The sequence below is a fragment of the Molothrus ater genome, chromosome 21 (genome assembly GCF_012460135.2).
Source record: "Molothrus ater isolate BHLD 08-10-18 breed brown headed cowbird chromosome 21, BPBGC_Mater_1.1, whole genome shotgun sequence".
In the NCBI taxonomy this organism is placed as follows: Eukaryota; Metazoa; Chordata; class Aves; order Passeriformes; family Icteridae; genus Molothrus; species Molothrus ater.
Genome location: NC_050498.2, coordinates 10800954 through 10827702, shown reverse-complemented (window position 1 = coordinate 10827702; position 26749 = coordinate 10800954). Strand labels below are relative to the sequence as shown.

At 45.3% G+C, this 26749-nt stretch overlaps 1 protein-coding gene across 2 annotated transcripts; it reads left to right on the top strand.

Annotated features, from left to right (window-relative positions):
* The first annotated feature begins 7111 nt into the window (after positions 1 to 7111).
* Positions 7112 to 24884, top strand: NOS2 (nitric oxide synthase 2). Of its 2 annotated transcripts, XM_036395368.1 has the most exons (27): positions 7112 to 7326; positions 8535 to 8713; positions 9352 to 9448; positions 10031 to 10153; positions 10243 to 10391; positions 11819 to 11981; positions 12374 to 12465; positions 12842 to 12983; positions 13386 to 13525; positions 14075 to 14249; positions 14589 to 14690; positions 15273 to 15467; positions 15817 to 15899; positions 16191 to 16335; positions 16567 to 16671; positions 16812 to 16861; positions 16954 to 17128; positions 17580 to 17712; positions 18097 to 18175; positions 18620 to 18798; positions 19427 to 19590; positions 20360 to 20570; positions 20907 to 20994; positions 21385 to 21506; positions 22447 to 22595; positions 23298 to 23492; positions 24080 to 24884. In XM_036395368.1, the coding sequence occupies exons 2-27, from the start codon at positions 8607 to 8609 to the stop codon at positions 24158 to 24160; spliced, it is 3444 nt and encodes a 1147-aa protein (XP_036251261.1). In that variant the 5' UTR covers positions 7112 to 7326; positions 8535 to 8606; the 3' UTR covers positions 24161 to 24884. The 2 variants fall into 2 exon arrangements, with proteins under 2 accessions (XP_036251261.1, XP_036251262.1); XM_036395369.1 differs by lacking the exon at positions 7112 to 7326 and having other exon boundaries at positions 7896 to 8713.
* The last annotated feature ends 1865 nt before the right edge of the window (positions 24885 to 26749 follow it).

Sequence of the window (26749 nt, the reverse complement as noted above, 5' to 3'; positions counted from 1 at the left end):
GTAATCTGCTCACTTTATTGCACTATATGGGGAGGGCCTTATTTATTTACTACATAAAAAGTGTTTTCAATTTTATAAGTATCTGAAAGAAATCACAGCTCATAATTATGTAGCTTTGCTCCACAGAACTCTGTAACACTTGTAAGAACCTCTGGAATTCATAGGGACTGTCTGTTAAATGGGAGGCACCAATCCTGCCTTCCTTCTCTATCAAATTCTGTCTTGGTCTGTACTAACAGAGGCAGTCTGGTTATTGCTTATCAGGATGTTTACTTTCCATGCTGTTCTTGGCTTCTGAGCTGAAGCCACTGGAATCAAAAGCAAAGGCTCCCATGTACACTCCATGACTTCAGTGGTGTTCACCATCTTAAACCATTTCACACTACCTGGAATACTCAGAGGAGCGGCCTGTGCTCAATCATGGTTACCAGAATTAAAAGTGAAACAGTTTTGGTTTTTCAATTTTACAAAACATAGTGTTTGCAGTGGCCTGGGTGGACAAGTTCAAGAGGTGGGTGTGGTGCTGAAGGCAAATATATTCTCCATAAATCAGCTTGGAATCTGGGCCCAAAAGCATCACTTGATGTGAGGGGAAGGCAGAAAGAATTCTGAAGTTTTTTTGTCCAGTAATTAGTTGCTTTCTTTTCCCATGCTTATATGCTCTTTTGGAAAAATAAATATTAAAAATTCTGCTACTGCCTTTAGTGCTGAAGAACTGCCTTCCTTTTTTCTTGTTTTCAACTTTATCACTGTTAAATCCAGCAGTCTGTTTAAAAATGAGCTGATGGTTTGCTGGGCAGTGGTTTATACTGTGCTCATTTGTTTGTCTCACCACTGGCCTGGGTCCTTCCTTCTCCACGGTGCATTCAATTTGCTGGTTAGCCAGGGATGGGGTGTTTCCTGCAGAATTCTCATCCACCTGGGTAAGAACTTATTACAAGACCCTGCCAAAACCATGCACAGCTTTCATTTCTTACATCCTTTTCAAAAGGTGGCAGAGACTTGAGAAGTCACCTTTTCTGCAATGGTCATTCTACCAAATGAAGACATTAACTGCGAGGATTTCTCTGTTATGAATGTGGAGTCATTGCAGTCATCTGTCTTTCACACATGCAGCTTTGCTCTTCCATTAAAAACAAGTGGGACTTCAAAAGCAAAACCATGGGAGAAAATCGGGATCAGAGATGTTACGTTGAACAAGGACTTTGACACTTCATGGAAGAACAGAAACTGTTGGTCCTCAAAAACACTACTGGGAAGAGCAGTGGTATGTTCTTTGGGAGAATTCTCAGATTGCAATTAAGTCTTGGAAGCTGGTACATGAGAAGAAAGAAGGAAATGTCATGGTGGTGTTCAGCTTCTACTGGTCAGAGAGGTCTCTTGAGCTGCCCAAACCTAATGGACAGTGTTGTAAGTCACAGGAAATTCCCCTTTATTTTCCCTTCTGCCAGGTTTCAGATTACTAATCAAAAGTAATCATCATAAAAACAAGGTGATGCAAGAACATGGTTTTGACCAAAAAAGGTGCTATTTCTGCCCTGTAAATAACATACACACTCTACATCAGCTCCTCTTGCTTTGGAGGCTGTGGTCCAAATACCCCTCACTGCAAGAGTTGGGTGAAACATTTAGACTGAATGAAGTAATTGTTTTGCATCTTATCCTTTCAGAAATTAAATCAAAACCTGTTATGGCTAATAATAGCACCTGCTAGTTAATCTGTAACAATCCTTTGATATGTGTACTAGGAGAGTTTATTATAGATTAACCCCTGTGACTTAACCCACTCCATAAAGCCATCACTTTCTAGAACCTGACCTTGCCAACACATATTCCTCCACATCTCTTTTTTATATTTTCAGTAAGTGACTTTTCAAGCTCCCAAGTGGTGTCCCCCATTCCAAATGTAGCTTCGAAGACCATCCTCTCTGTCACTGTGGCCAACAATGAGTTGTCTCAATCAGCAGCATGTTTTTTCACTGAATGAAAGCTAAGCTAGATGGTATGTCCCTAGCCTGGAATTCCTATAGAAGGAGAGAAGGAAAAGCAGCACCATTGGAGTATCTGCATCCTTCACTGGTGAGCTACTGAGTCCAGTCTGGGCCTCCAGTGCACAGAGTGAATTCAGTGGAGGTGGTTGGGGCTGGGGCACGGTGCTGCCTCATGAGGAGAGGCTGGAGGAACAGGAGAAGAGGAGCAGCCTTCCAGTGGCTTTCAGGTCACTGAGGAGATGGAGCCAGGCCCTTTGCAGGGGTGGGAAGATGAGAACCAATTGAGCTGGACTTGCAGCTCCAAATCAATGAAAACTGACTAAAAATACTCTGAAGAATGTGCCATGGAAATTGTCCTTTTCAGTCGGGGAAGGTAGATAGCTGCTAGAGAAGGAGCTGTAAGCTCACACCCCACACCCTCTGGCACCACTTCCCTGTCGGGAAGGCCAGAGGGGAGGCAATTTCATTCTCATGGAAAGTTTTGAAAATGTGATGTAATTCATGCAGACATTGAAAGTCATGCAGGCATAGGCAAGACTGGCCCAACTGTAGTGCTTAGCAAGGAGTCCTTAAAAACAACTGAGGTAGTAAAATAGTGAGTATAGATAAAGCAGAGCCATAAAATTACCTGAGAAAACCTCTGTCTCCATGCAGGAAACATGGAAAGCGGGTCAGCGTGCTTTGGTTTGTGTAGACTAAGGTACACTGTCCAAAGTGTGACACCTGAATGTGCAGAAACAACTGAGCAGATAAAGGCAGGTGTAAGGAAAAGAGACCCAGAGGTCACCAATAAACAGAAGCGCATACATTTTACTGAAGTTGTTCCAGTGCTGTGTGTTCTGGAGTAAAACACCAAAGTTTTTAGATTCAGAACTCAAATTACTTCTATATTTCAATATTCTGTTCTTCATTTTGGCCCAGAAATTTATGGGTTGTTTTTCCAAAACCAGTTTTTAAATCTCTTCTGTTACCTGTCCTTGGTTAGAGATTCTGCTGGCCTCAGCCAGTGCTCTGTGACTGAAATTGGAGTTTCTTCTTCAGACCATGATTTTGCTAAAGAAGACATTTGCAGCTTTGTAGTTCACCGTTATTTTTAAATCATAAAATTCTTTTTGCACTTAGTAATCTCACAGTAATTTTTTTTTCCTGTTCTGCTGTGAAAAGCATGGATTGCAGGAGCAGAAGTACCAAACACTGTTCTATACTTTTTCCAGATCCACATGCCAGCTTTCCTTATGCTCCACACAGGGACATCTTCAGTGTAGTGCAATGATGGCCAGGAGTGCAGGACACAGAGCCTAGCGTGTGGCAGCCACATGCAGGATACCAAGGTTTAGGCCCAGTCAACTGTTAATTGCTTTTGCTCTTTTTTTGCTGTAATTTTGTCTTTGCTGCTGCAGCTGTGGCTGAGGATCTCAGGGGTGAGTCAGGAGTGTCAGCAATCACTTCTGCCTGAGCCAACGTGCAGCCAGGCACAACGAAGTCTGGCTATTGACTGCCTTTGGTCCTCCCTCACTTCCTCATCCCTGGGAGTTTTGGAGAGGTGACTGATGAGGGAATTCTGTTCTTTCTGCACGTCTGAGTTTGGCCTAACTGACAGCGAGCAGACAGGAAGGGATGGGTTTACTGGCACATCTCTGCAAATTTAGCACTCTCCTTAACTTTCATTTTCGCCCTCAGATGGTCAGACTGGGAAATTTTCCACCCTGCCCTGCCATCATTTGACAGTCAATCTTCCACTGGAGAGCAGGACATGGTAAACAAAACATTGCACTTTCCACACTAAACTGCTGCTTTAAACATACCTTAAATCTGCAGAAACTGAAAAACAGTCCAGACTGGGCTGGGATCCTACTTTTATTTGCATGTTTTCAAGTACCAAGGCCTGGATCTTTTATTTTGCTTTTGGTAGAGTTATTATCCCCACTTTATCAGGAACATTTTGAAATAATAATAAAGAAGCCAATGAAGAAGGGGCTATAGTTACTGGTGAATATCTTAAAGTCCTTAAAGGAATAGTCGGCAATTAGAACACAAACAAAAAAAAACCCAGAGTTGCCATTGCAAAGTCTGGGGGAAGATTCAAACCAAACAAATTTTCTTTGGGGAATGAAAAACCAAACCAGTGTAAAAGAAGATGACTGACAGTAGTCAATGAGAGGAGACATTTGGGAACAGCAATAGTTATTATTGTTATTAACTGTGTCTTTGTCAGAAACCACCAGATGTGAGAGTAGCTCTAACAAATCTGAGATGCTGAGTGTTTACAGGGGTTGCAGTACTGTATTTATTGTGCTGCCACATGGAGCACTGCTGCAAGAGATATCTCACACAATAGTTACATTAGTTAGGAAAAGAGAGTCAGAAGGAGTTCACTAATGACCTATGAAATGCTGGGACAGTTGAACATCTCCCTGGGTTTCCATGAGGCTGGGAAGATCAGCCCTCCTTGTCATCAACTTTGCCTCAGTGTCGTGGTTCTTTGAAGACTCAAAATGCCCTGATCTCAGAGGAGCAACCTTGCAACCAGAGCATGATTTGTAAATGTTTTCAGGAATATGACTGCTTGAGCTCATGCAGAATCTTGCAGATATGATGTATATTATAATATCAGACACAGAATGTGACTCACTTGGAAGGAGATTGCAGAGAGCTGATTGTTGAAGCTGCAAACCATCAGACACTCAGAAAGAAAACAAAATTTAAGTCAAGATGACAGCATTGAATAGGTCAAAGTCTGCTCTGAAAGGGCAGCTCTTTCATCAAAGTTAATGCAAGGAAAGCAACCAGTTTTTTCACTCTGATATGGCAGAGGAAGAAGTGTTTGTTCAAATGGGCAGAATTGGTTTTCTGAAGGAAAAACCTTCCAAGCCCTGTAGAATATTTGTAGAAGGAGTTCCCAGTGAGCTTGTTTAGTTCATCTCTGATCCACCTGAGGATTGAATGGTTCTCTGTTGTTCTTACTATATAGAGGGAGTTTTATTATTCATTTCAAGTGAGTAAAATATCAGGTCCTGTTTGAGCAACTGGAGTGATTAAGCAGTTCCCTGAATGGCCGTACCTGAGCCAATCCTTTTAACAATTATCCTAAGGAAAGATGCTTCTCCTCCTCTGGTTATCCCAAATCTGTTTTTTCATATCCAAGCCCTACCTGACCTTTCCTAGATTTCAGCAGTTCCAAGCACAGGGAAATAAGGAGGGTGAATACTAAAAGCTTAGAACCCACTGAATTCGAATAAACTCCTAAGATATGTTCTTTCTTCCAGTACTAAACATTAAGATTCCCCATGTTCTGTAGAAGAAAGAGGTTAATAAGAAAGGAAAGGATGAAAAGAGAATTTTTTAAACCCTGTTACAAGGTAGCAAATGCAAAAGAAGAATGTAAAGGCAGAATTTTCTGGCATGGCATTGAGTGGCACAGTTCTCAGACATCGTTTCTGCCTGCTGATTACATCTGCCTGATGACTGGGATATTTAAAACAAAGGGATTCACCTGCTAATTCTGGTGAGAAGAAAGTCACCACATTAAAGAAAAATCCAACTGTGAAAATTCATGAGCAGTGGATGCTAAGCAGAACAGGCTTGATAAAGCCAAGCAGATGAATGCTCAAAAAGCTCAGGTCTGTTTATCAGGAGGTTCATCTCTAGCAATCCTGGATGGGATGCATTCAGGGGATCTCGTGCATGAACACGTGTGCATAGCACTTGTTTTGCCTCTAGAAATGCTTTACACAATCATCTAATATTCATTTTCAAATAGAGAAGCTAGACACAGAGAGAAGAAAACACCTTGCCCAAGCTTGCCCAGTAAAAGAGTGACAGATGAGAAAAGAACATACATTTCCTCATTTCTCTGGCTGCCTTATGCCTCCTTTCTGTAGATCTTTGGTCAGCAACTGTAAATCTTTCCCTAGTTATCAATGTACCTCATTTGATTCACATTATTCAGCAGATTTATTAGTCATCTTTAATTTGTAAGCAGTTTCCTTAAAGTAGCCATAGATAATATCAGAAACAAATAAGACAGGTCAAAATCCTTGTTGGGGCACTATCTGGCACCAGACTCGTGGGCTGCAGGTGCCTGACAGCCCTGGGCACTGCTGCCAGCCCTGTCCTGAGGGGGCTCTGCCTTCCAGACTGCCGGGAGAAGCCTGGTTCTGTAAAAGGTCTGTGTCCACGTGTTGTCTGAGATTGAAAATCAGCTCAGCAATCCCATCTTCCTCATCCAGCTGTCCCTCTGGTATTCCCACAGAGCATGGTGGGAATGGTTTGTACTTCAGGAAGTTGCAGTTTCCTTCCAATATTCCCAATACTTTGGAAAAGTGCCAAGGGACAAATCTCACAGGCAGCAACAGGCAGAACAGGGAGCTCTGGAGAGCAAGAAATTCTACAAATACTCTATTGAGAAAGATCCTTTAAAACTTGATAAAAAGTAAGGAAGTATGTGTAGGTGAAACTTAAAATACCTGTCCTTAGTTATAAGCACATGGTTAAATGCTTTCCTGGCCTGAACTGTAAAACTCTACAGCTCTTTACATTTCTCTTGAAGTTGCTCACTCTCTTCCTACAGCCATGGGTGGTGTACAGGAGGGTGCCTGGAGACTGGCCACACAGGGATAAAAGCTGTAAGAAACCCTTCAGCATTTATTTCCTTTAATTTTAACGCTGTGTGCAAGGCTGCAAACAGTGTTTGGTGTGATACCCTGCCCTCTCCAGGAGCACCAGCAGGAGGGAAGGCTGCAGCACACGGAGGGAAGGAAGGAAGGAGGGATGCTGAGAGCTGCCTCCCTCCTCAGCCCGCTTGTGTAACGCTGCTCACACGGCAGCACACACCCTGCACTTCTCCAAGTGGACAGGACGGGAGTCAGGGGAATCCCCGATTGCACTATCCCTGTCCAGCCTTGCTCAGAGCTATTTGCATAGATGCTCTGCACTATAAAATGCTTTTGCCTCCCGGGAGGGATACAGAGCCTGAGCTGGAAGGCAAGGAGCTCTGAGGGAGAGAGGAGTCTCTCCTGGCAGGGCTGGGACAGCTCTCACAAAGCGCGGTAAGAAGCACCATGTCCAGGTGCTGTTCTGTCATTCATTTACTGCCTCTCACAGGCAAAGTAATTATATGGCAAACTGTATCTTTTTTTCTCTGTTAGGAGCAAAGTGTCAGACTCGGTCTCCTGCTCCACTTCCAAGCTGTCCAGCTGCTCTGAAAACTTTGTCCCTCCTTTCTGCTGATTTAAAGGTTTGTGCGTGTAACTGGTAACACTGACAGTGCTACCCACAGAACCCACGAGGCTGGACACAAAGCAGCTTCTTGCTCTGAGTGCCAGTGAAGGGAAATGTGAGTCTGCTCTCTTTCTTTTTGTTTTTTCTTATTTTTTCTTTTTGCTATTATCTTTCTTTTTTCCTGTTATTATTTTTCATCTTTTTATCCTTATCCTCCTTTTCTTCCTTTTCTCCTTTTTCTCCCTGTGTATTTTTTTATGTTTGTGTGAGGTTCCCCCTTTTTTTCTTTCTTTCCTTCTTTGTTTTTTTTTTTCTTTTCTTCTCCCTCTCCATTTCTTCTCTCTTTCCCCCTGTATTTTACAAAATTGTATAGGCATCTCACTACATTTTTTTATTACAGAAAAATAATTTAGATTTTTTTTTTCTATTTTGTAACTGCAGAGAAATGCCTATTACACATTATTTCTCTCACTTGGAGTGGCAAACAATCCTAACACCTTGCAATTTCTGCACACACAGTTGGATGGATTTCTCTTCTTGTGTGACTTTATAGCAGACAGTATCTTCAGAGCCCAGCATAAGTTTAACTGTAAAAGTAATATAAATATCAAAATAAGACATAATTTACAAAAGGAATATGTGACAATGTCTGTTTTCTCCCTTTGTCTCTAACTTCTTGAAAACATCAGGTTTTGATTTCTGTTATGAACCAGATTCAAATGCTGAGGCTAATTGTCTCTAACCCTGCAATTTACTGGTTTGATCTTTCTCTTCTGTCACACCTTCCCTAGCACAAAATCCATCTTATGTTCAGAAATGAGCAGAAAATGTATGTTGAAATGAATAGCATAAGCTTTGTACACCCTTATGTAAATGCTATGTGTTAGATTGAAATAAGTGCTACAGATCTTAGAAACTACAGACTTCAGCCTCTCAGAATCCTGTTTGTCTCTGGCAGGTGGGTACACTGCAACGTGGTGAGGTTCATATATGAGCAAGATTTTTTCATTACTGTGTGATTAACACAGCAACACTTCACATCCCTTTTCTAAGCTTGTGGTCTGCTCTGACACCAATATTTGCTGCTTTACACGACCAGGGGTCATGTGAAATTCTCTTGCCAGTCTTTTAGATTAGTGCATGGCTGTACATTACACTGGCAGTGTGTTAGTTTTAGTATCACTATCCTAAGAATCGAGCCATTTTCATTTTAAACACAGACTGTTGCATCAGATCAGTTAGGCTGGCGAGTTTCTGAAAGATGCAAAAGGGAGCTGCCCTCTTGGGTAAAAACTGACCTTGTTGGTTTTTTTATGTCCTTAGAAGTGTTCCCACATCACACAAAACAAGGTTTCAGCGCAGTGAAGTAAAACCACCAAAAAAAACCCGTACGAAATGCTGTGCCCGTGGCAGTTTGTGTTCAAATCTCATGCTGCCAAGAGCCAGTACCCCAGGGAGAAGGACATCAACAACAACGTGGAGAAAAATAGGAAGATCCATGGGTAAGATCCTGGTTTTAATGGTTTCACAGTTTATCTTTGATTGGAAAAGGGAAGATATTAAGTGGTTTGGGTCCTGGAGGAACCCATAATGTGTTTTCAAAATACTGATATTAACCAAAGGACTGTGGGTCTCTGGATGGTGTAACTTGGTAATGAACATTAAACACTTGTGTCAAACAGTCATTGAGGATATAAATCATCTTGCTTTCTCTTTCACAGTTTTAAATTTATTTGGTGTGCTAGCATGGTTTCATGTATTCTAAGTCTCAGGAGGTGTGTATGCTACAAAAATAGCAAAGTGATTATTTATACTGTAATTAAGTTGGTGAAGTAGTTCTGTGATGCAGTTCACACCCAACACTTGTATACAATAAGTTGCACATGCAGCTTAAATTTCTCAGTCTTCAGGGTGTTACTTATTTCAGGTTTCATACCCTGCCTTCCTTCCTTTCCTTCCACACAGAGCTCTGGGCAGGGGGTACTGTGGCTTTCCTGCTGATTCCTGCCCACTGCCACTGCTGGGTTATGGCTCAGTTCATATTTCAGAGACAGCACTGAGCATCTCCTGCTGATGCTGAAAGCAAAGCCTGACATAAAGAACATTGCCTTGTGCTGACTTTTCTTTCTCTCTATTGAAGCTCAGAAAAGGATGATGCCAAATTGCACAATCCCAGCAAGAAGCAGATGGAGAGGCTGCCTATCATAACTTCAGCAAAGCCCAGTGAGGGAGGAGAGGTCTGTTCCCAGCAGCATTGTTTGATGGTAACAGTTCACATGAGTGGTGCTTGCTGCTCACAACTGCTCCACGTTCTCCTGAGAGGTCTGACTGTGGTTGCAGGAGGTTGGGACTGCTGGGACATCTTTGGGTGAAAGTTCTTTTCTGCAAGAACAGAGCATTGATAAGATTCGAAGGAAGAGGGGACCCCACGGGGACTGGGATGCCTGATTCCTTTATATACCTTTGCAAATCTTTAGTAACAAACCTGTCCTGTCTCTAAAATTAGTTCATTGTTTTCCTGAGACTGTGACTATAATGCTCAAAGATACTCAGAGGGCTTACTGAAATTATAAAGGTATTTGCAGTGGCAGACCCTGTTTGATTAGTACAAAAATACTGCTTTCCTTCATTTCACATCAAACTGTAGATTAGCTCAGTAGTTTTGTAGTCAAATAATCATGTTGGAGCAGATCACATTTATATCTAGTTTCTTAAATTTAAACTGAAATATTTTGATGATAACATTAAATCTAAAATGAAACTGAAAGATATTCAATAGGTCTGAAGACAGTATGCATTTTTATCTGTTCTCTGCCCAGAATCTCCCTTTAAATGACATCAAAGTTTCAAACCAAATATCAGGATGTCCAAGACATGTTAGAGTAAGAAACTTGGAAAATGGATCCAGCTTTCTGGACACACTACACCTGACTGCAAAAGAGGTAAAATATAGAAATATGAAAGGAAGTTTTCATAAATTTTAAAATATACAGAGTGCAACATTGTTTTTTGACATTTGATTGTTTTTCAGGTTATCAATTGCCAGACCAAAGCCTGCCAAGGGTCACTCATGACCCCAAAGGGCCTGGTGAGAGGTACCAGAGATGGGCCAGTTCCACCAGAGGATCTTTTACCTCAGGCAAGAGACTTCCTCAAGCAATATTACAGTTCATTTAAAGAGTAAGTCAGCTTGATTTTTGGCTACCTCTACCTACCTCTCTGTGAGCCTCCAGGAGGGTTTGGTTTCTTCACAGCTCTTGGTAACTGTCCTGTTACACAGCATGCATTCAAAAATATATAAGGACTGTTAAAAATGCCAGATAAAACTGTCAGTGCACTTCCTGTGCTCCATCTGTCAATCCAAGTTCTTGGGAACACAGGGAAGGACTCTGGACCATGCACTCCTCAGCTCCATCCCCTTGGAGTGTGCTACATTCCAGGACATTGAGGACTCTGCCAGCATTACCTTCTGTTTTCTTGGGATTAGCTGCACTCAGATCAGTCTCAGTGTGGATAATGCCTTTTGTTTGAGCTGTTCCAAGTATCTTTTCTCTGTGTTCTTCTCAAGGCTTTGGCCAAAGATTGGAAGGCCAGTGTTGCTTCTCAGCCTTGCTCTGTGCTATCGGCATAGGCTCACTGAGCATTCTGAGAGGGGTTTGTGTTTTCACAAACACGGCCATGGTGCAGAGGCATCTTGTGGCAGGAAATGCTGGAACAGCTGCTTGATGTCCAAGGGCTTGCAGTGACATTCCACATGATGAGCTTTCAAGCAACAGTTCAGTGTTTGCTCATCCCATTAGAAAACATTATCAAACTTTCAAAGGGACTCAGCCACATAATGGCCACTTCTTTAGACACTTTGAACTCCTTTCAAATCTTTCTTCCCTCTGAATCTTTCTGAAAGTCCCTGTCTTACACACAGGCTGTCCTCACCAGCCCATTGCATCCCTGTGTCTCTGCTCATGGCTGTTTGATCACCTTGATTTACACTATCTCATATGCTTGCCCTTGATCTTTCATCTTGCTGAAAATGTGAAACTCTCAGACAGTGCAGGCTATTTTCATTCTGTCTGTAAGACAACAAAACAATTTTTGTCTCTGCTGTGATAAATATTTTCTAATGTTTTGACTTCACTCTCTGTTATCAACTCAAGAATTTTAGAGTTGGTTTCCCTGACAAAGGAATTGCTCAGCACTTCCCTTAGGAATGAAAATCCTACTTACTTTACTCAGAAGAGCTGTGGCCTTGTAAACACAATGGATCTTTGAGAGAACAGTCACTCTCAGCCTACATGTGCCCTGAAATTCACCTGTTCTCTGGTTTTTATTTCCTTGTGATTTTTTTCAAATTTATCTAGAAAATCCAAATTTAAACCAAAAACTTACACAGAATAGCTTGTGGCCAATCTGTGCATGTCTTGGGTGGTGAAAGGATGGTACCACCACTAAAATTTCTAATATGTTAGTTTCTTCATGGGGCCAATAAGCTCTGTCCTTGCACTCCATAAGGACAAGTCTTAAATTCTGAAGCCAAAATATAAAGAGAATGTCTGCACTTTGAATGAAATTCTCATTGTTTCTTTTCATTGCTGTTTCCTGTTCAAAAGGCCAAAAATCAAAGAACAGCTGGCTCGGCTGGAAGCAGTGACCAAGGAGATAGAAACAACAGGAACCTACCACCTGACAAAGGATGAGCTGACCTTTGCTGCCAAGCAGGCCTGGAGGAATGCGCCCAGGTGCATCGGGAGAATCCAGTGGTCCAACCTGCAGGTGAGCTGTGGATCCACACCTGAGCTGTAGCCAAGTAGTCCTTGCTGTGACTCAGAAGAATGGCCTTGCCTTTGCTAGAACATGTCACTGTTTCGATGCAGGAGGACTCCCTCCTGTCCATATCAGGAGATTGCTTTCTTTGTAGTTCTCTGCTTCGTGGCTGAATGAAAATGTGTAGTAGTGTGAGTGTGGGAACCAGGTGTGTCATGGAACCAGGTACATGTTTTGGTCCTTTGTGGATTGCTATGGGTGAAAATGATGGATATAAGAACTATAAAAATGAACCTTTCCTAGTGGAGCCACAATCTTTCCTTAAGTGCATAGGAAAAATAACAACTTTGCATAACTGTTTCAAAATTAGTCTTCTTTACATTTCTGTTGGAAACACACAGGTGTTTGATGCACGGGACTGTAAAACAGCCAAGGAAATGTTTGAGCATATCTGTCATCACATTCAGTATGCCACAAACAATGGCAATATAAGGTAGGTCTCTAATATTAATTTAAACAACAGCAATTTTAACTTAACCAACAAAAATTATATCCAGATCTGGCATCAAAAACCATGAAATGGTTTATCTAAACATTTTGACAACTTGTCTCTGCTCTTAATTTTCCTGGTACTTACATTTTCCTCTCATGTGTTCCATCAACCGTCTTGAAAATTTATAACTTTAATGGCTGATGTTACAAAACCTTTTGCAATTCCTTGGAAAAGAGATGACTTGAAGATTTGGGGAGGTGGGTAAAGAGGACAAATGATTTTATTTCTACTGATGTTCATTTTGGAAATGTAAAGCATTTTCTGGTGCTCCCAGTTTCTGTGTGCAGAGTGAGGATGTGTCTGTATGTCCGGGCAGGTCAGCCATCACGGTGTTCCCGCCCCGGACAGACGGGCAGCACGATTTCCGCGTGTGGAACAGCCAGCTGATCCGCTACGCCGGCTACCCCATGCCAGATGGCTCTGTCCTGGGGGACCCTGCCACTGTGGACTTCACTCAGGTACAGCTCCAAACTCACCACCACAGCTGCTTCCCATCTTGGCTAACCCACCTCCCTGGGGCTCCCTCCTCGCGCCCTTATGCAGAGGGGTAGGGAGGTGAGGACTGAATGGGATGGTCTGCCCCACAAGTTCCTGGTGCAGGCTGGAACAATAATTCCCTACAGTTCTGATACAAAAGTGCTGCCCTCCATCTCAGAACAGGGTGAGCTAATATTGTCAGGGAACACAGCCAGCACACAACCAGCACTTCATCAGCATGGCTCCACGTTGTTTGAATGGCAAAGACAACCTTTCTCACTTAGAATTTACCTCAGCAGATTTCAGAGGGTTAAAATTCTTTTGTCTTCAGATCTGGAGGGGAAACCTGAAAAGAACACAAAATGTGCTTTCTGTATTTGCAGTTGTGCATCGAGCTTGGGTGGAAGCCGAAATATGGCCGCTTTGATGTACTTCCACTTGTTCTCCAAGCAAATGGCCAAGACCCAGAAATATTTGAATTACCTCCAGAAATTGTCCTCCAAGTGCCAATGGAGCATCCAAAGTAAGCACACAGGATTTAGATAATTGCATTTTTGCCTCTGCCTCACCTTGGCAGGTTATTGGGCTGCGCCTGTGGCAGTTGTTTTATGAGTTCTTTGTCAGGATGAAACGATGGTAAATCACCCTGAAAGATAAAATGCCTGTTAGAACAATGAAATGAGATTTAAATTAAGGAAGCAAATGACCATTTTGTTGGAAAGCTTTTTTCCCAATCTACATTTCAATCATATTCAGAATTTTAAAAATCCTTATTTCTTATGCTAGTGTAATACACATGTAACACTGCACTCATAACAGGGTTTATTGCCTTTCTCTCATTGCTTTTTTCTTCCTGTTTGTTTTGGGACTGGCCTGCAGACTGCAGAACTCTGTGAAATGGTTCTGCAGTTCCTGTAGCTGGTGATTCCCAAACACTGCAATAAAAACTGGTGTGAGTTTCTGCAGACCCTGGTCCAGGGGTTCCTCCTAGAACTGGTACTCTTTATCTTCCTGGGCTTTCCTGGTTTTCGAGGAAAAGACACACAAATAATGCAAGCTGCTTGTTGGGCAGGTACGAGTGGTTTAAGGACCTGGAGCTGAAGTGGTACGCGCTGCCCGCGGTGGCCAGCATGCTGCTGGAGGCGGGAGGGCTGGAGTTCACCGCGTGCCCTTTCAACGGCTGGTACATGGGCACCGAGATCGGAGTGCGCGACTTCTGCGACGCGCAGCGCTACAACGTCCTGAAGGTGACTCTGCAGGCTGCGGGGCTGGCCTGCCGGGGAGGGAAGGGGCAGGACGTTTTGGAAAAGAGACACTACCAGTGTTCACTGCGATGGGAGAGAACCACGTCCTGCTTTGTGAAGCTGGAACATCCTCAAGGACCAGAACTCCAAAATTCCATTTACCTTTAATCTCAGGTGTTTCTGCTGCCATCACTTTCCCCAGCATGAGAATGACTCTTTCCCCTTCTTCTTCTTCTGCACAACTTTTTCCTGATACAAAGCTGATGAGGTTGACAAATCATGGGGTCTCAGTTCCATGTAGTAAATTTGCTTTTCCCTTTTGTCTCTCTTTATCTCATGTAGGAGGTAGGGAGGAGAATGGGACTGGAAACAAACAAACTGTCATCATTATGGAAGGACCGAGCTGTTGTAGAGATCAATGTGGCTGTGCTTCACAGCTTCCAGGTAAGTCACTGAGTGTGGGATCTGGACAGACACTGAACACTCACTGTCCCTTTTTCCTCTCACTCAATGGAGATGGCATTATGATTCCAATAGAGTTATTCTTGATTTTCACCCGAGAAAGTGGAGGAATCCATATTTCCTCACAGGTAAAGGCAGAAGAGAAAGAAGCAAAGAAAGTTAAGGGAAAGATTTTCCATCCCTTTAACACATTTATCTATGTTTCAAAACCTGTGTAAAGCCATTGGATTAATATATTTTAGTTTCAATTCAAGTTTAACATATCATGACAATATGAAAAGTGGGTAAAAGTGAGTCAGAGGCTTTGCAACATGCACTCACAGTGCTGCAGAGGTAAAATGCTGATGTTAAAGAAAAGATCTAAGAGTTCTTAATCAAAGGCCCGCGCCTCAATCTGTATCTTTACAGTAACTGCTGATAGTATTTATTTCCCATAAATACTCCCTTTACTCTGAGTAAAGTCCGTGAAATATTGACCAAAGCAAGAGGATTACTTTAGCTACCCCAGGTAGAAGGGCAGAATAGGGTTTTTAATGCATGTTTTTCTTTGTGCCATTGTTCTAGAAACAGAATGTGACCATCATGGATCACCACTCGGCCTCCGAGTCCTTCCTGAAGTACATGCAGAGCGAGTACCGCGCGCGGGGCGGCTGCCCGGCCGACTGGGTGTGGATTGTGCCTCCCATGTCAGGCAGCATAACCCCCGTCTTCCACCAAGAGATGCTGAACTATGTCCTCACTCCCTTCTATTACTATCAGGTACACATCATCAAAAAGAAAAACCGACTCTAGCAGACAACCTCAGCAGTGCAGATGCGATACGGGACCTGAGGGAGTCTGGGTGCCAAGCCCTGGTTCATGAAAGTTCACTAGACAGATTCAGAATAGCAGACAGGAGCTATTTTACGTGGGAGGTGCTGTTAGTTCTGTTGAATTCTCTGGCTTTAAGCAAAATGCAGTTTAATGCAACAGAGACTGATACCATAATATTTTTACTCAGTGGATTGTATATACAGGTTCTATTTAATCCAGCCCCTTAAAGATACACAAATTGTTTATTTACCATTTTGCATTCCTTCCCTAAAGCATAACTTCTTTTTCTTTAAAGGTGGATGCATGGAAAACACATGTGTGGCATGATGAGACCCGGAGGCCAAGGAAAAAAGAAATAAAGTTTAGCATCTTGGCAAAGTAAGTTGTTCAAATAAGATTCTTCATGCTTTGTCCAACTATTCTATTCTTGTAATGTTTCTGCTCTACTTCTTTAAAAAACATTTTTATAGTTAGGACCACTTGAGTGGTTTGAATCATAGCCTTACCTGTCCACCCTGAGGTAACATTCCTATCTAAGGTTCTTGCTCAGCTTCTGAACGATCTTCCAAAGAAAAGCCATGCTCAAGCTCAGTCTTTCCTAGCTTGTTTGTGAATCAACCTGAAGTAGTGTAGCTCCATTAAAAGTGGTGTGTGATTGTTCTTCCCCAGGGCTGTGCTCTTTGCATCCTCGCTCATGCGAGGGGCAGTGGCCACCAGGGCCAAGGTCACCGTGATCTACGCGACAGAGACGGGCAAGTCGGAGACCCTCGCCAACAACCTGTGCAGCCTGTTCAGCTGTGCCTTCAGCACCAAGGTGAGCAGTGCGAATCAGACACACCTCGTGGAGACAGGAGTTTGGCTTCTGCAGGTTTGTCCATTCTCCAAACCTGTGTTTGGAATGTTCTGTAAGTCTGAGCTGGACTAGAACTTTGATTTAGTATTCATTTAGCATAATGCCGTGTGAGTTTGGTCAGCGGTCATCTGAGATATCTAAGGCTAGTTCTTATGTCTGCTAGCAATGTCTCATGAGCTTTATTCCTTCCAGATCCTGTGCATGGATGAGTACAATATTTGTGACCTGGAAAATGAAACACTTCTTTTAGTGGTTACTAGCACTTTTGGAAATGGAGATTCTCCGGGTAACGGAAAGGTAAAGTTCACCTCAGAAGTGTGTATGAGACTCAGCTCAAAGGCCAAAGACAAACCTTTCATTTATCTCATGTCCTTCAGTAAGATATGGATCAGGTTTCAGATCAGAGTATTTTTCTAACCTTAAGTATTTTTATGCAGGCCTTGAAGGACTCCTTGCTCAGACTGAAACTGCTGAGAAATAAAATTAGGTAAAAATACTTTGTTGTTTGGTTTGCATGCGATTGAGTCCTTTAGCAATCCATAGGGCAGAACACAGCGATCTTCTTTTCATCTCCTGCAGGTATGCTGTGTTTGGTCTGGGGTCCAGCATGTACCCAGAGTTCTGTGCCTTTGCTCATGCCATTGACCAAAAACTGGCCCAGCTCGGGGCTTCCCAGCTCACTCCAGTGGGTGAAGGGGATGAGCTCAATGGGCAAGAAGAAGCGTTCCGCAGCTGGGCAGTCAGTGCTTTCAAGGTGAATATAGAAATACAGCTCATATTCTGCTCACTCAGCCATTCACTTCAGTTCAGTTCCCATAAAAATGAGGGAAAATGAAGGAAACCAAACATCTGAATTTATGTCTGAATTTGGAACTCCCCTCTTCTCTACTGCTTGCCTAACAAGGAGAGAGAACTGGGTCCCTTTTCTATTACTTTTTAATATCCACACAAAATTGTGTGAACCCTTTTGGATAATGGAATGCTCAGTATGAACAAGTTTAGCATCAAACATATTTTGCAGTAGATCTTTTTTGGCAATACTGTTATAGAAGTGGAACCTTACTGTGAATTCACTGAACCCACACACCAGAGGCACTAAAAACCAGCAATCTTTGAAACTGATAGCTCCTTATTAGGATTATGACAATGCTAAGAATCATTTTTTTACTGTGAATAGCCTTTATTTTTGTGGTTTTTTTATCTAGGCTGCCTGTGACATTTTTAACGTCCGTGGGAGACACAGTATTCAGTTGCCTGAGATCTACACCTCTGAGGAAAGCTGGGACCCTACCAGTTACAGAGTAGTGCATGACTCCCAGCCCATGGACCTGGCTAAAGGTATTGCTCCCACCTTCCCTCCCTCTGCCTTTGCTGCTTCAGAGGGGCTGCACTGTGAAGGTTTCTCAGAGGTGCTCTTGGCCCTGCTGGATGCTAGAATGCATTAATGAAGTACATGGTCAGATTTAAAAAGACACTGGTTTACATTGTGTAAGTTACCTTTTCCAGCACAGTAACACTGGAACTATCACACATTTGTACAGCCCCAGAGGAACAAAAGCTGAGATGAACTGCTTTTAGTCAGGGAATGGGGCACACACAGCTGACTGGTGGTTGGTCACCTAGGGCAAGCGTGGTTCAGTTCTCCTCTGCATATTATTAGAAGGCATTTTAAACAAACCTAATCACAAGGTTACCAAGAATCATTTCTTATTTTCTCACCAGCTCTTGCAAACATTCATGCCAAGGATGTAATTCCCATGAAGCTGAAATTCAGGCAGAATCTTCAAAGTTCAAAGTCCAGGTATGCCACCTCATTCTTTTGAATATTGCAATACTACATTTTACTAAATCTTAAACATCTGAAGTGCCTGGTTATAAACATCTTCTCCCTGCAGTTATTACAAAAGATACTGGATTTTTGTACTGTCCTTAGTAGAAGCATGTGAGCTGTGCAGCCTGCAGTGGGACAGCACTTCCACTGGCTGATTCCAGGCATGTTTATTCTGTACTGGACAGAGCAGGCAGAACTTCAGCACCCAGTTTGTTTGGATACAAGTACTTCACATGCCTCGACTCTGATTTGTTTAAGTCTCTGTGAAGCCCTAAGCTGGTCTGGTATTTGGTAAAGAGCACAAGGGAGCCCTTGCCAAGAGCCACTGCAGATTTATTCCTTTCCTGTGCAATCCAAGGGAAATCCTGTCAATGTAACCAAGATCTGTCTCATTTCTCTTTCTTTGCTATGCAGTCGTGTCACCATTCTGGTTAAGCTTCACTGTGAGACTAACCAGGAAGTGCACTACCTTCCTGGGGAGCACATTGGGATTTTCCCAGGCAACCAGGCAGAATTAGTCCATGGCATCATTGCCCATGTCAAGGACGCCCCTCCAGCTGGTCAGACCATCAGGCTTGAAACCTGCATTGATGGTAAGTTGAGTCTCTTTAGACAAAACAACAGAGGATGTTGGACAGATTCCTTTAAAATTCCTAAGAATTTTTGCTGACTGAATTTGATTCTGTGATCTTTTTCTCAAGTTTCAATAGGATTTTGTTGCTGCTTTTTAATTATTCTTATAATTCTTGGTTCTGATTTTGCCCTTTCTGGAAAAACCATGACTTCACCAGGGTTTGCAGAGGTACCCGAGGTGACACTGTAATTCAGTTGCTGAATTGGCCATTGACTGCAATTAAATTAATCAGCAGTTTGCTTATTGCTACATGTAAATATCCTAAAATAGACATATATGTCCTGCACATCTTTCCCATATTAGTAGGAACAATCATAGGATTCTGGAACACAGAAAGATGGTTTCCCCAAATGAAAAACTCTGCCTTTCCAAGTGGTGTTTTGTTGTCATGAAGTTTTCCGTGTCAGATCCTCCCCTTACAAAACATTGAAAACCTCACAATAACGTCTTTCAGAAGGGCCCTGTGCTCTGGACCTGCTGCACCCTCACCTGAAGGGTTATTTTGAAGGACACTGAGTTTTGCAAAGCCCTACAGCAGTCAAATACCACAGGTGTTGCTAAGTCCTTTTTCTTTCCCTCATTTCCAGGTGGGTACTGGGCAAGTCACAAAAAGATTCCAGCCTGCACACTGCCTGAGGCTTTGACATACCTGCTCGATATCACTACTCCACCCTCCCAACAACTGCTGAAGAAACTCTCCCAGCTGGTGACAGCAGAAGGAGACAGGCAGAGGCTGGAGGTGCTGTGTCAGGTGAGCCTTAGGGCTGGAGTTTTGTTTGCACTACTGTCCACTGGGCCCTCTGATGCCCTTTGACTCTGTAGCAGAAGCTTAAGAATTTTTGTAGTGATGGATTTTTATGCCTCTGTTAGATATTCTGTGGTCTTAGAAAGCCAGCCACAGTGAGAGAAGGAGGGGTCTGAGGCTCAGCTTGGGTGTGGGAGCCAGCATCTGATGTTTCCTGTGTGGTTCTGGGTGGGTCACTTGCCTGCCTGGTTCTCTTGCCTCGCGGTGGTTTCTGATGAGACATCCCTGAAGACCTTACCTTACACTTGGCATGTGGAGGAGCTGCAGGGGAGCTGGTAGATGTTTTTGTCAGAGAATTTGCTACCCTGAGAGTCAAGGGATGTGGCTTTAGTAAGGTGTGGTGAGTGCTGGCTCCTCCTACCAGCTTCAGGGAGGCTCGGGAGGGGTCAGGACCTGGGACTACACAATTTCATGGATGTGCCATGACAGGGAGCTGAGAAATGAATTCTACTTCAGTTTCTGCATCCTCACTGAGAGAGCAGGTGTCTAAGAACATTGTAGTGGGGTTCTGAACTTCTGTGTTCAAAATTAAATTATTTCTTAGGAAACCCCAGTATTGGTCCTGACAAAGTTTTGAGAACTCTTTGTTGATTTACCTGAATATTTAATTGACTGTAAAGCAGGAATCTTATTTATAAGTGATGTTTCAAATACGCCCGCTCTCCTGAGCTCAGCATGACCTGGTAATGTTGTGGTGATGCCCTTTGGCTTGTAGAGCACAGAGGAATACAATAAATGGAAGTTTTACAACAGCCCAAACATCCTGGAGGTCCTGGAGGAGTTCCCCTCTGCTGAGGTCTCCACAGCTTTCCTGCTGACTCAGCTGCCACTTCTGAAGCCCAGGTACTATTCTGTCAGCTCCTCCTGTGACATGACAGCCAGAGAGATTCATCTGACAGTTGCAGTTGTAAACTACAGGACAAGAGGTAATGAACTGTTGTTTTCATCTCTCTCTTAATTAAATGGTATTTAGACTACATTGTGGTTCAGGGGAAAAAACCTGTCTGCCATACAACATGAAGCATATCTGTAATAAAAAATTTGCATTGTCATACCTGCAGAATAGTATCTGCAGAGCAGGTGCTCCTCCTGGGCCAAGATTTGCTAAAATCCTGCACCATCATCAGTGTATCCATGTTTTATAAATCATTACTAGACATACATTTATTTTAAAGCTATAATTTTAAGTATAAAGAATGCTTTTTTAAAAACAGAGGGCTTTTGGGTGCTATCAGAGGTGTTCTGCCTTGCTCTGCTTTTAGATGGAGAAGGGCCTTTGCACCATGGAGTCTGCAGCACGTGGCTGAACACAATAGAGCTCAATGAAACCATTCCCTGCTTCATCCGCAGGTAAAGAAAATTAGACAAATAACAGCAGCTCCTAGTTCAGCTTCTTCAGTGGGTTTTCCTTTGGATATTTTCAAGTGATTGATGAGTTGAAGTTGGAACAGCTGGGTCTGAGAAGAGAGGGAATTCCCTGTCTTCCAGAGATTTGATCTTTTACCATGCCTTTCATTTAGTAAAATTACACATCATTAGAAAATTTTGAAATAATTTTATTCCTATGACCCCATTCTCCACTGCAGAGCAAGGAAAGGGGAGAGAACAAGGAGCACCCAGTTCAGCCCCGCTGCTGCTTTCACACCGGGGACTCGGGCTGTGCTGCTCAGTCATTCAAGCAACTGAGCATGAGTTTCGGTCAGAGACCAGTTACCTAATTAACATATTCTTGCCTTTTAGTGCTAATGAGTTCCACCTCCCCGAGGACCCAGCCAAGCCCTGCATTCTGATCGGCTCGGGCACGGGCATTGCTCCCTTCAGGAGCTTCTGGCTGCAGCGCCTCTATGACCTGGAGCACAGAGGTACCTGCAGGGCCCTGGGGCAGGGCTGGCTCAGGGACACCCCCAGCCCTGCAGGCACTGACACCCCCAGCCCTGCAGGGACTGACACCCCCAGCCCTGCAGACACCCCCAGCCCTGCAGACACTGACACCCCCAGCCCTGCAGGCACCCCCAGCCCTGCAGGGACTGACACCCCCAGCCCTGCAGGCACCCCCAGCCCTGCAGGGACTGACACCCCCAGCCCTGCAGGCACCCCCAGCCCTGCAGGGACTGACACCCCCAGCCCTGCAGGGACTGACACCCCCAGCCCTGCAGGGACTGACACCCCCAGCCCTGCAGGCACTGACACCCCCAGCCCTGCAGACACCCCCAGCCCTGCAGGCACCCCCAGCCCTGCAGGGACTGACACCCCCAGCCCTGCAGGGACTGACACCCCCAGCCCTGCAGACACCCCCAGCCCTGCAGGGACTGACACCCCCAGCCCTGCAGACACCCCCAGCCCTGCAGGGACTGACACCCCCAGCCCTGCAGGCACCCCCAGCCCTGCAGGGACTGACACCCCCAGCCCTGCAGGGACTGACACCCCCAGCCCTGCAGGGACTGACACCCCCAGCCCTGCAGGCACCCCCAGCCCTGCAGGGACTGACACCCCCAGCCCTGCAGGGACTGACACCCCCAGCCCTGCAGACACCCCCAGCCCTGCAGACACCCCCAGCCCTGCAGACACTGACACCCCCAGCCCTGCAGGCACTGACACCCCCCAAAGGTCAGCCCAGAGCCCCTGCAGGGATCAGCACCTCAGGCTCATCGGGCACTGCACTGGCACAGCCAGTCCATCCCCCAGGGACCATTCCCATGGGCAGGGGTCCTTTGGGGACCAGGAGGGCACAGCCTGTGTGCCAGTCCTGTGTGCCAGTGGCTGCCCAGGCACTCAGACTGCCACTGTCCCTGCGGGTTTCAGGGCTGAGAGGAGGGGACGTGACCTTGCTGTTCGGCTGCCGGCAGCCAGACCTGGATCACATCTACAGGGAGGAGACTGAGGAGATGAAGAGGAGGGGAGTCCTGAGAGATGTCTACACAGCTTACTCCAGACTGCCTGGCCAAGAGAAGGTAAGGCTGGTTCCTTTGTTCTTTAAGGGTTAACGCCTCTAGAATCATCCCTCAAGTTTAGATCTGGACTCTTTTTGTTCTTAAAAAAATGTTAGCATTTTGCTTCAGTGTATAGTGAGCAGGTTTGAGATTCTTCAAATGAAGGAAGATCTCCCTGTGCACTCCAGCACAAGCAAGCTGTGCTATAAATTGCTATAAATATAACCCCTCACTGCCATAGAGAGGTATATCCAGTGCAAACAGCCTTTGGAACTAGAACTGGAACATTTTCAGAAACCTTGTATTTTGCAGGATTTGATTAGCCCATGAGTTAGAAATGAGTAGGCACTGGCCATTTTTCCCCATTTCAATGATACAGAGACCATGGAAATTAATTTTATGTAGAAGAATCTTGACTGGGAAAAAAACCACAACAGAATAAAAGTTATCCTCTTTTTAGCTCTCCTGGCAGTTAGGAGGCTTTGGCATGTACAAGAGTTTTTGTCTGCTCAAGTTTGATCAAGAGACAGGCCCCAGCTTCCAAATCTGGGCTTGTAAAGGGCAACCTGAAGATATTTTTCACCTTTGCTGTGGTGCAGGACAGAGCTGGAGCAGACAGGGCACTCGGAGCCTTGGTGCTCAGACCCACGATGGACTCCGAAGAGCCGGCAGCCAGAGCAGCGTTTCAGAAGCCGGGTGTGCTGATGGTTTCTGTGTTCGCAGGTCTATGTCCAGGACATCCTGCAGAGGCAGCTGGAGGCCCGCGTGTGCGAGGTGCTGCACGGGCAGCAGGGCCACGTCTACGTGTGCGGGGACGTGCGCATGGCGCGGGACGTGGCCGCGGCGCTGCGGGCGCTGCTCGCCCGGGCCCTGCGCCTCAGCCCGCAGCAGGCGGACGAGTACTTCCAGCAGCTCAAGGTAGCTCGCATCGCCGGCCGCTCCCTGCAGCGGGTGCGGCACGGCCAGGCTCGGGTGCTGTGCCTGCCGTGAGCGCCTGTGAGTGCAGGCACAGGGACCGGGCTCTGGAGGACACACAGAGCCTGGGAGCGCCTGTGTGTGCAGGCACAGGGACCGGGCTCTGGGGGACACACAGAGCCTGGGAGCGCCTGTGAGTGCAGGCACAGGGACCGGGCTCGGGGGAGCAGCCTGGGAGCGCCTGTGAGTGCAGGCACAGGACCGGGCTCTGGGGAGCAGCCTGGGAGCGCCTGTGAGTGCAGGCACAGGGACCGGGCTCGGGGGGACACACAGAGCCTGGGAGCGCCTGTGAGTGCAGGCACAGGGACCGGGCTCTGGGGAGCAGCCTGGGAGCGCCTGTGAGTGCAGGCACAGGGACCGGGCTCGGGGGAGCAGCCTGGGAGCGCCTGTGTGTGCAGGCACAGGACCAGGCTCTGAGCGAGCAGAGTGCCAGTGCTACAAATGCAAAAGGCCTTTTAGTTACTGAACTGATGGATAAGGAGTAGCTGGCTGCATTTCATTCATCTCTTGGGTGTCCTTTCTTTTTGCAGAGCCAAAAGCGATACCATGAAGATATATTTGGGGCTGTGTTCCCACATGAAGTCAAAAGAGCTTTGCAACCCACCAGCTGAAGAACAAATCCACTTGTGTTTTAGACAATACTTGCACATTTGTTGTTATTTTCAAAAAACAAAGAGTCAAATCCTCCTTCTTATACTTGTTCAATCATGCATGGGTATAGGATTGTAGGATTTGACTCTTAAACCTCAGCCTTAATTAAGTAAAATATTAAATTTAACTTTTATTGCTATTTATTCTGACATTTTAATACATTACCTGAATAGTGAAAATGCAAATTATTTTTTTAATACCATCTATGCTAGTGTAATCTGGTGTTTTTTATACATACAAGGAAAATCTACAGTTTTGTACTAAGTTAACTAGAGCCGAAATCTTTTTTTAAAATGTACTGTTTATCTTTGTGACCTTATTTATATCAGATTGGTTTACTTGCATATTATCTTCACTTGAAAGCAAGTGAATTCATGGTTGTGTTGCTGGCCACGGTTGTGTTGCTGGCCACGTGCCTGGATCTGGAGCAATGTTTGCAAATGAAATAATCATGTGCTGGTCCCCAGGTGGCACCACCTGCTGCACCCACCTCAGATGAGTCTGCTCAGCAGGTAGCAATGGGGAGTTCTGCTTTGTGGACTCAGGTACATGAGCATCAGCTGTTGTTGTTACAGAGCCCATAGCAGGAAGGTTCCAAAAATTCCAAAGCACTTTGTACATTTGAATTCTATGCTCTGGTTTACTTGATTTGTTTGTAATAAATCTGTCTTTATACTCACACAAGCATGTGGATCAGTGAACCTCTTCTTGCTCTTGGCTCCAGCCTGCAAAGGCAGAGGTAACAAACAGCTCCCAGGCTGTGGTGAGGTGGGTTTGGCTCCTCCCTGAGCTAAGGGCATCTCCAGCAGTTACTGTCTGCCTAGCAGCAGTTTTGCACTTTTGTTACTGCCAGCCAAGTGTGAGTTTGCACCAGGGAGTGACACTGGCTTGAAACTGCCCTCATTCTATTTGGACTTGGGCCCTTTCTAGGTGTTGCAGTTACATCAGAAATAGTTCCTTCTCTGAAGTTACCAGGACTATTTGAGCATATTAAAAAGGTGAGATTTTCCTGCCATCCCTCATCTCCAGGAGCTGGAATTGATGAAGGCAGAGTTGAGACTCTAAAGCAGTTCTGTGTGTGAACAGTGTGTTTGACACGTGCTTCAGGACAGCCCTTAGGGCCTGGAACTGGGCTGGGTTACTGAGGTGGTTGTGCACCTTGCTGGGCTGGGACTGGACTGGGAGTTACAGATCAACACTTGCTGAAGCAATCAGTGGCTTGTTTCACTTACATTTAAGCCAAATTTATATGGCTTTGAGGGAATGCAGCATCCAGAGCAGGCTGTGTGCCAGGCACTGAGGTGCAGACAGACCTTGCTCACAGCCTCATTCTGTACCTGGTTTTGGGTGCTGGTAAAAGCCCAGGAGCTGGGCTGAACTGGGGCAGCTGGGAGAGGCTGGGCTGGCAGCACAGGAGCACTGCTGGCTGCCCTCCACCCCTGAGTGCACAGGGTGCATTCCTGGGCTTTGGGGAGCAGTCTGACATTGGGATATACTTGGAACCTGATTTCCATAACACCATTGACTGAAGGAAAAGGAAGGGAATGTGTGGACAGAGTCCATGAGTGCAGGGAGATGTGAGAAGGTTGGGCCCTGCATCAGGGAAATGCAGGGAAGCTGGGGACTCACAAGGAACACCTGAGGCTCATTAGGGACACCTGAGGCTCATTAGGGACACCTGAGGCTCATTAGGGACAGCTGAGGCTCGTTAGGGACAGCTGAGGCTCACAAGGGCCAGCAAAGGTCTGTGGGGCAGGGAGGGTCTGGCAGTGTTGGAGTGATGTGCGAGGCTGTGGAGCTCTGAAGACAGTGAGGCCAGGTAAGTGAAAAGCTTTTTCTTCTCCTCGGTGTTGAGGCAATGCTGTGTCACGTTGTCCGTGTGCAGAGGGGCTCTGCTGCCCAGTAACCCTGCTGGGAGCCGGGGCTGGAGCCAATGCCTCGGCTGGGAGGAGCAGGCTGACCTCTGAGGCTCGACGTGCTGTGTCCAGCTTTGCTGCACTCAGTTCATTTGTAGCCTGAGCTGTGCTTTGTGAGTTGTTATTTGGTGCCTCCTTTGAGTGAACCCCCATTTCTGTGGCTGCTCTGGGATGTTTTGCCATCGAGCACCCAGCTGGGCTGGCGAAATGTTCCTGTCGGCTGTGGGGGTTTTGGATGCCATTGAGTGCTGCAGTGCAGCTGGCAGGGGCTGGAAATGCTCCCTTTGTGCTGGGCCGGTCTCTGGTGGGGGGTGTGTGCTGGCTGCTCCTGTTCCTGTTTGCTGAGGCTCTCCCAGGGCAGAGGGACCCCGATGTTGGTGCTTCCTGGGGCAGTTCTGGGGTACAGCTCTGAGCAGGGAAACATCAAAGTGCTCCAGTCACAGCCAGGGCAGAGCCTTTGTGCTTGGGGACTGGAGTCTGTGTGGTTTGGTTTGTTAAATGAAACATCTCTGCCCTTAAAATATAATTGAGAATTAAATTTATTATTTCTTATTCTTTATAAAAGACAACAAAGCTCAACTTATCTTAAGCTTTTTATTGTTTGCATGTGAGATGTAGATAAGATAGATGAGA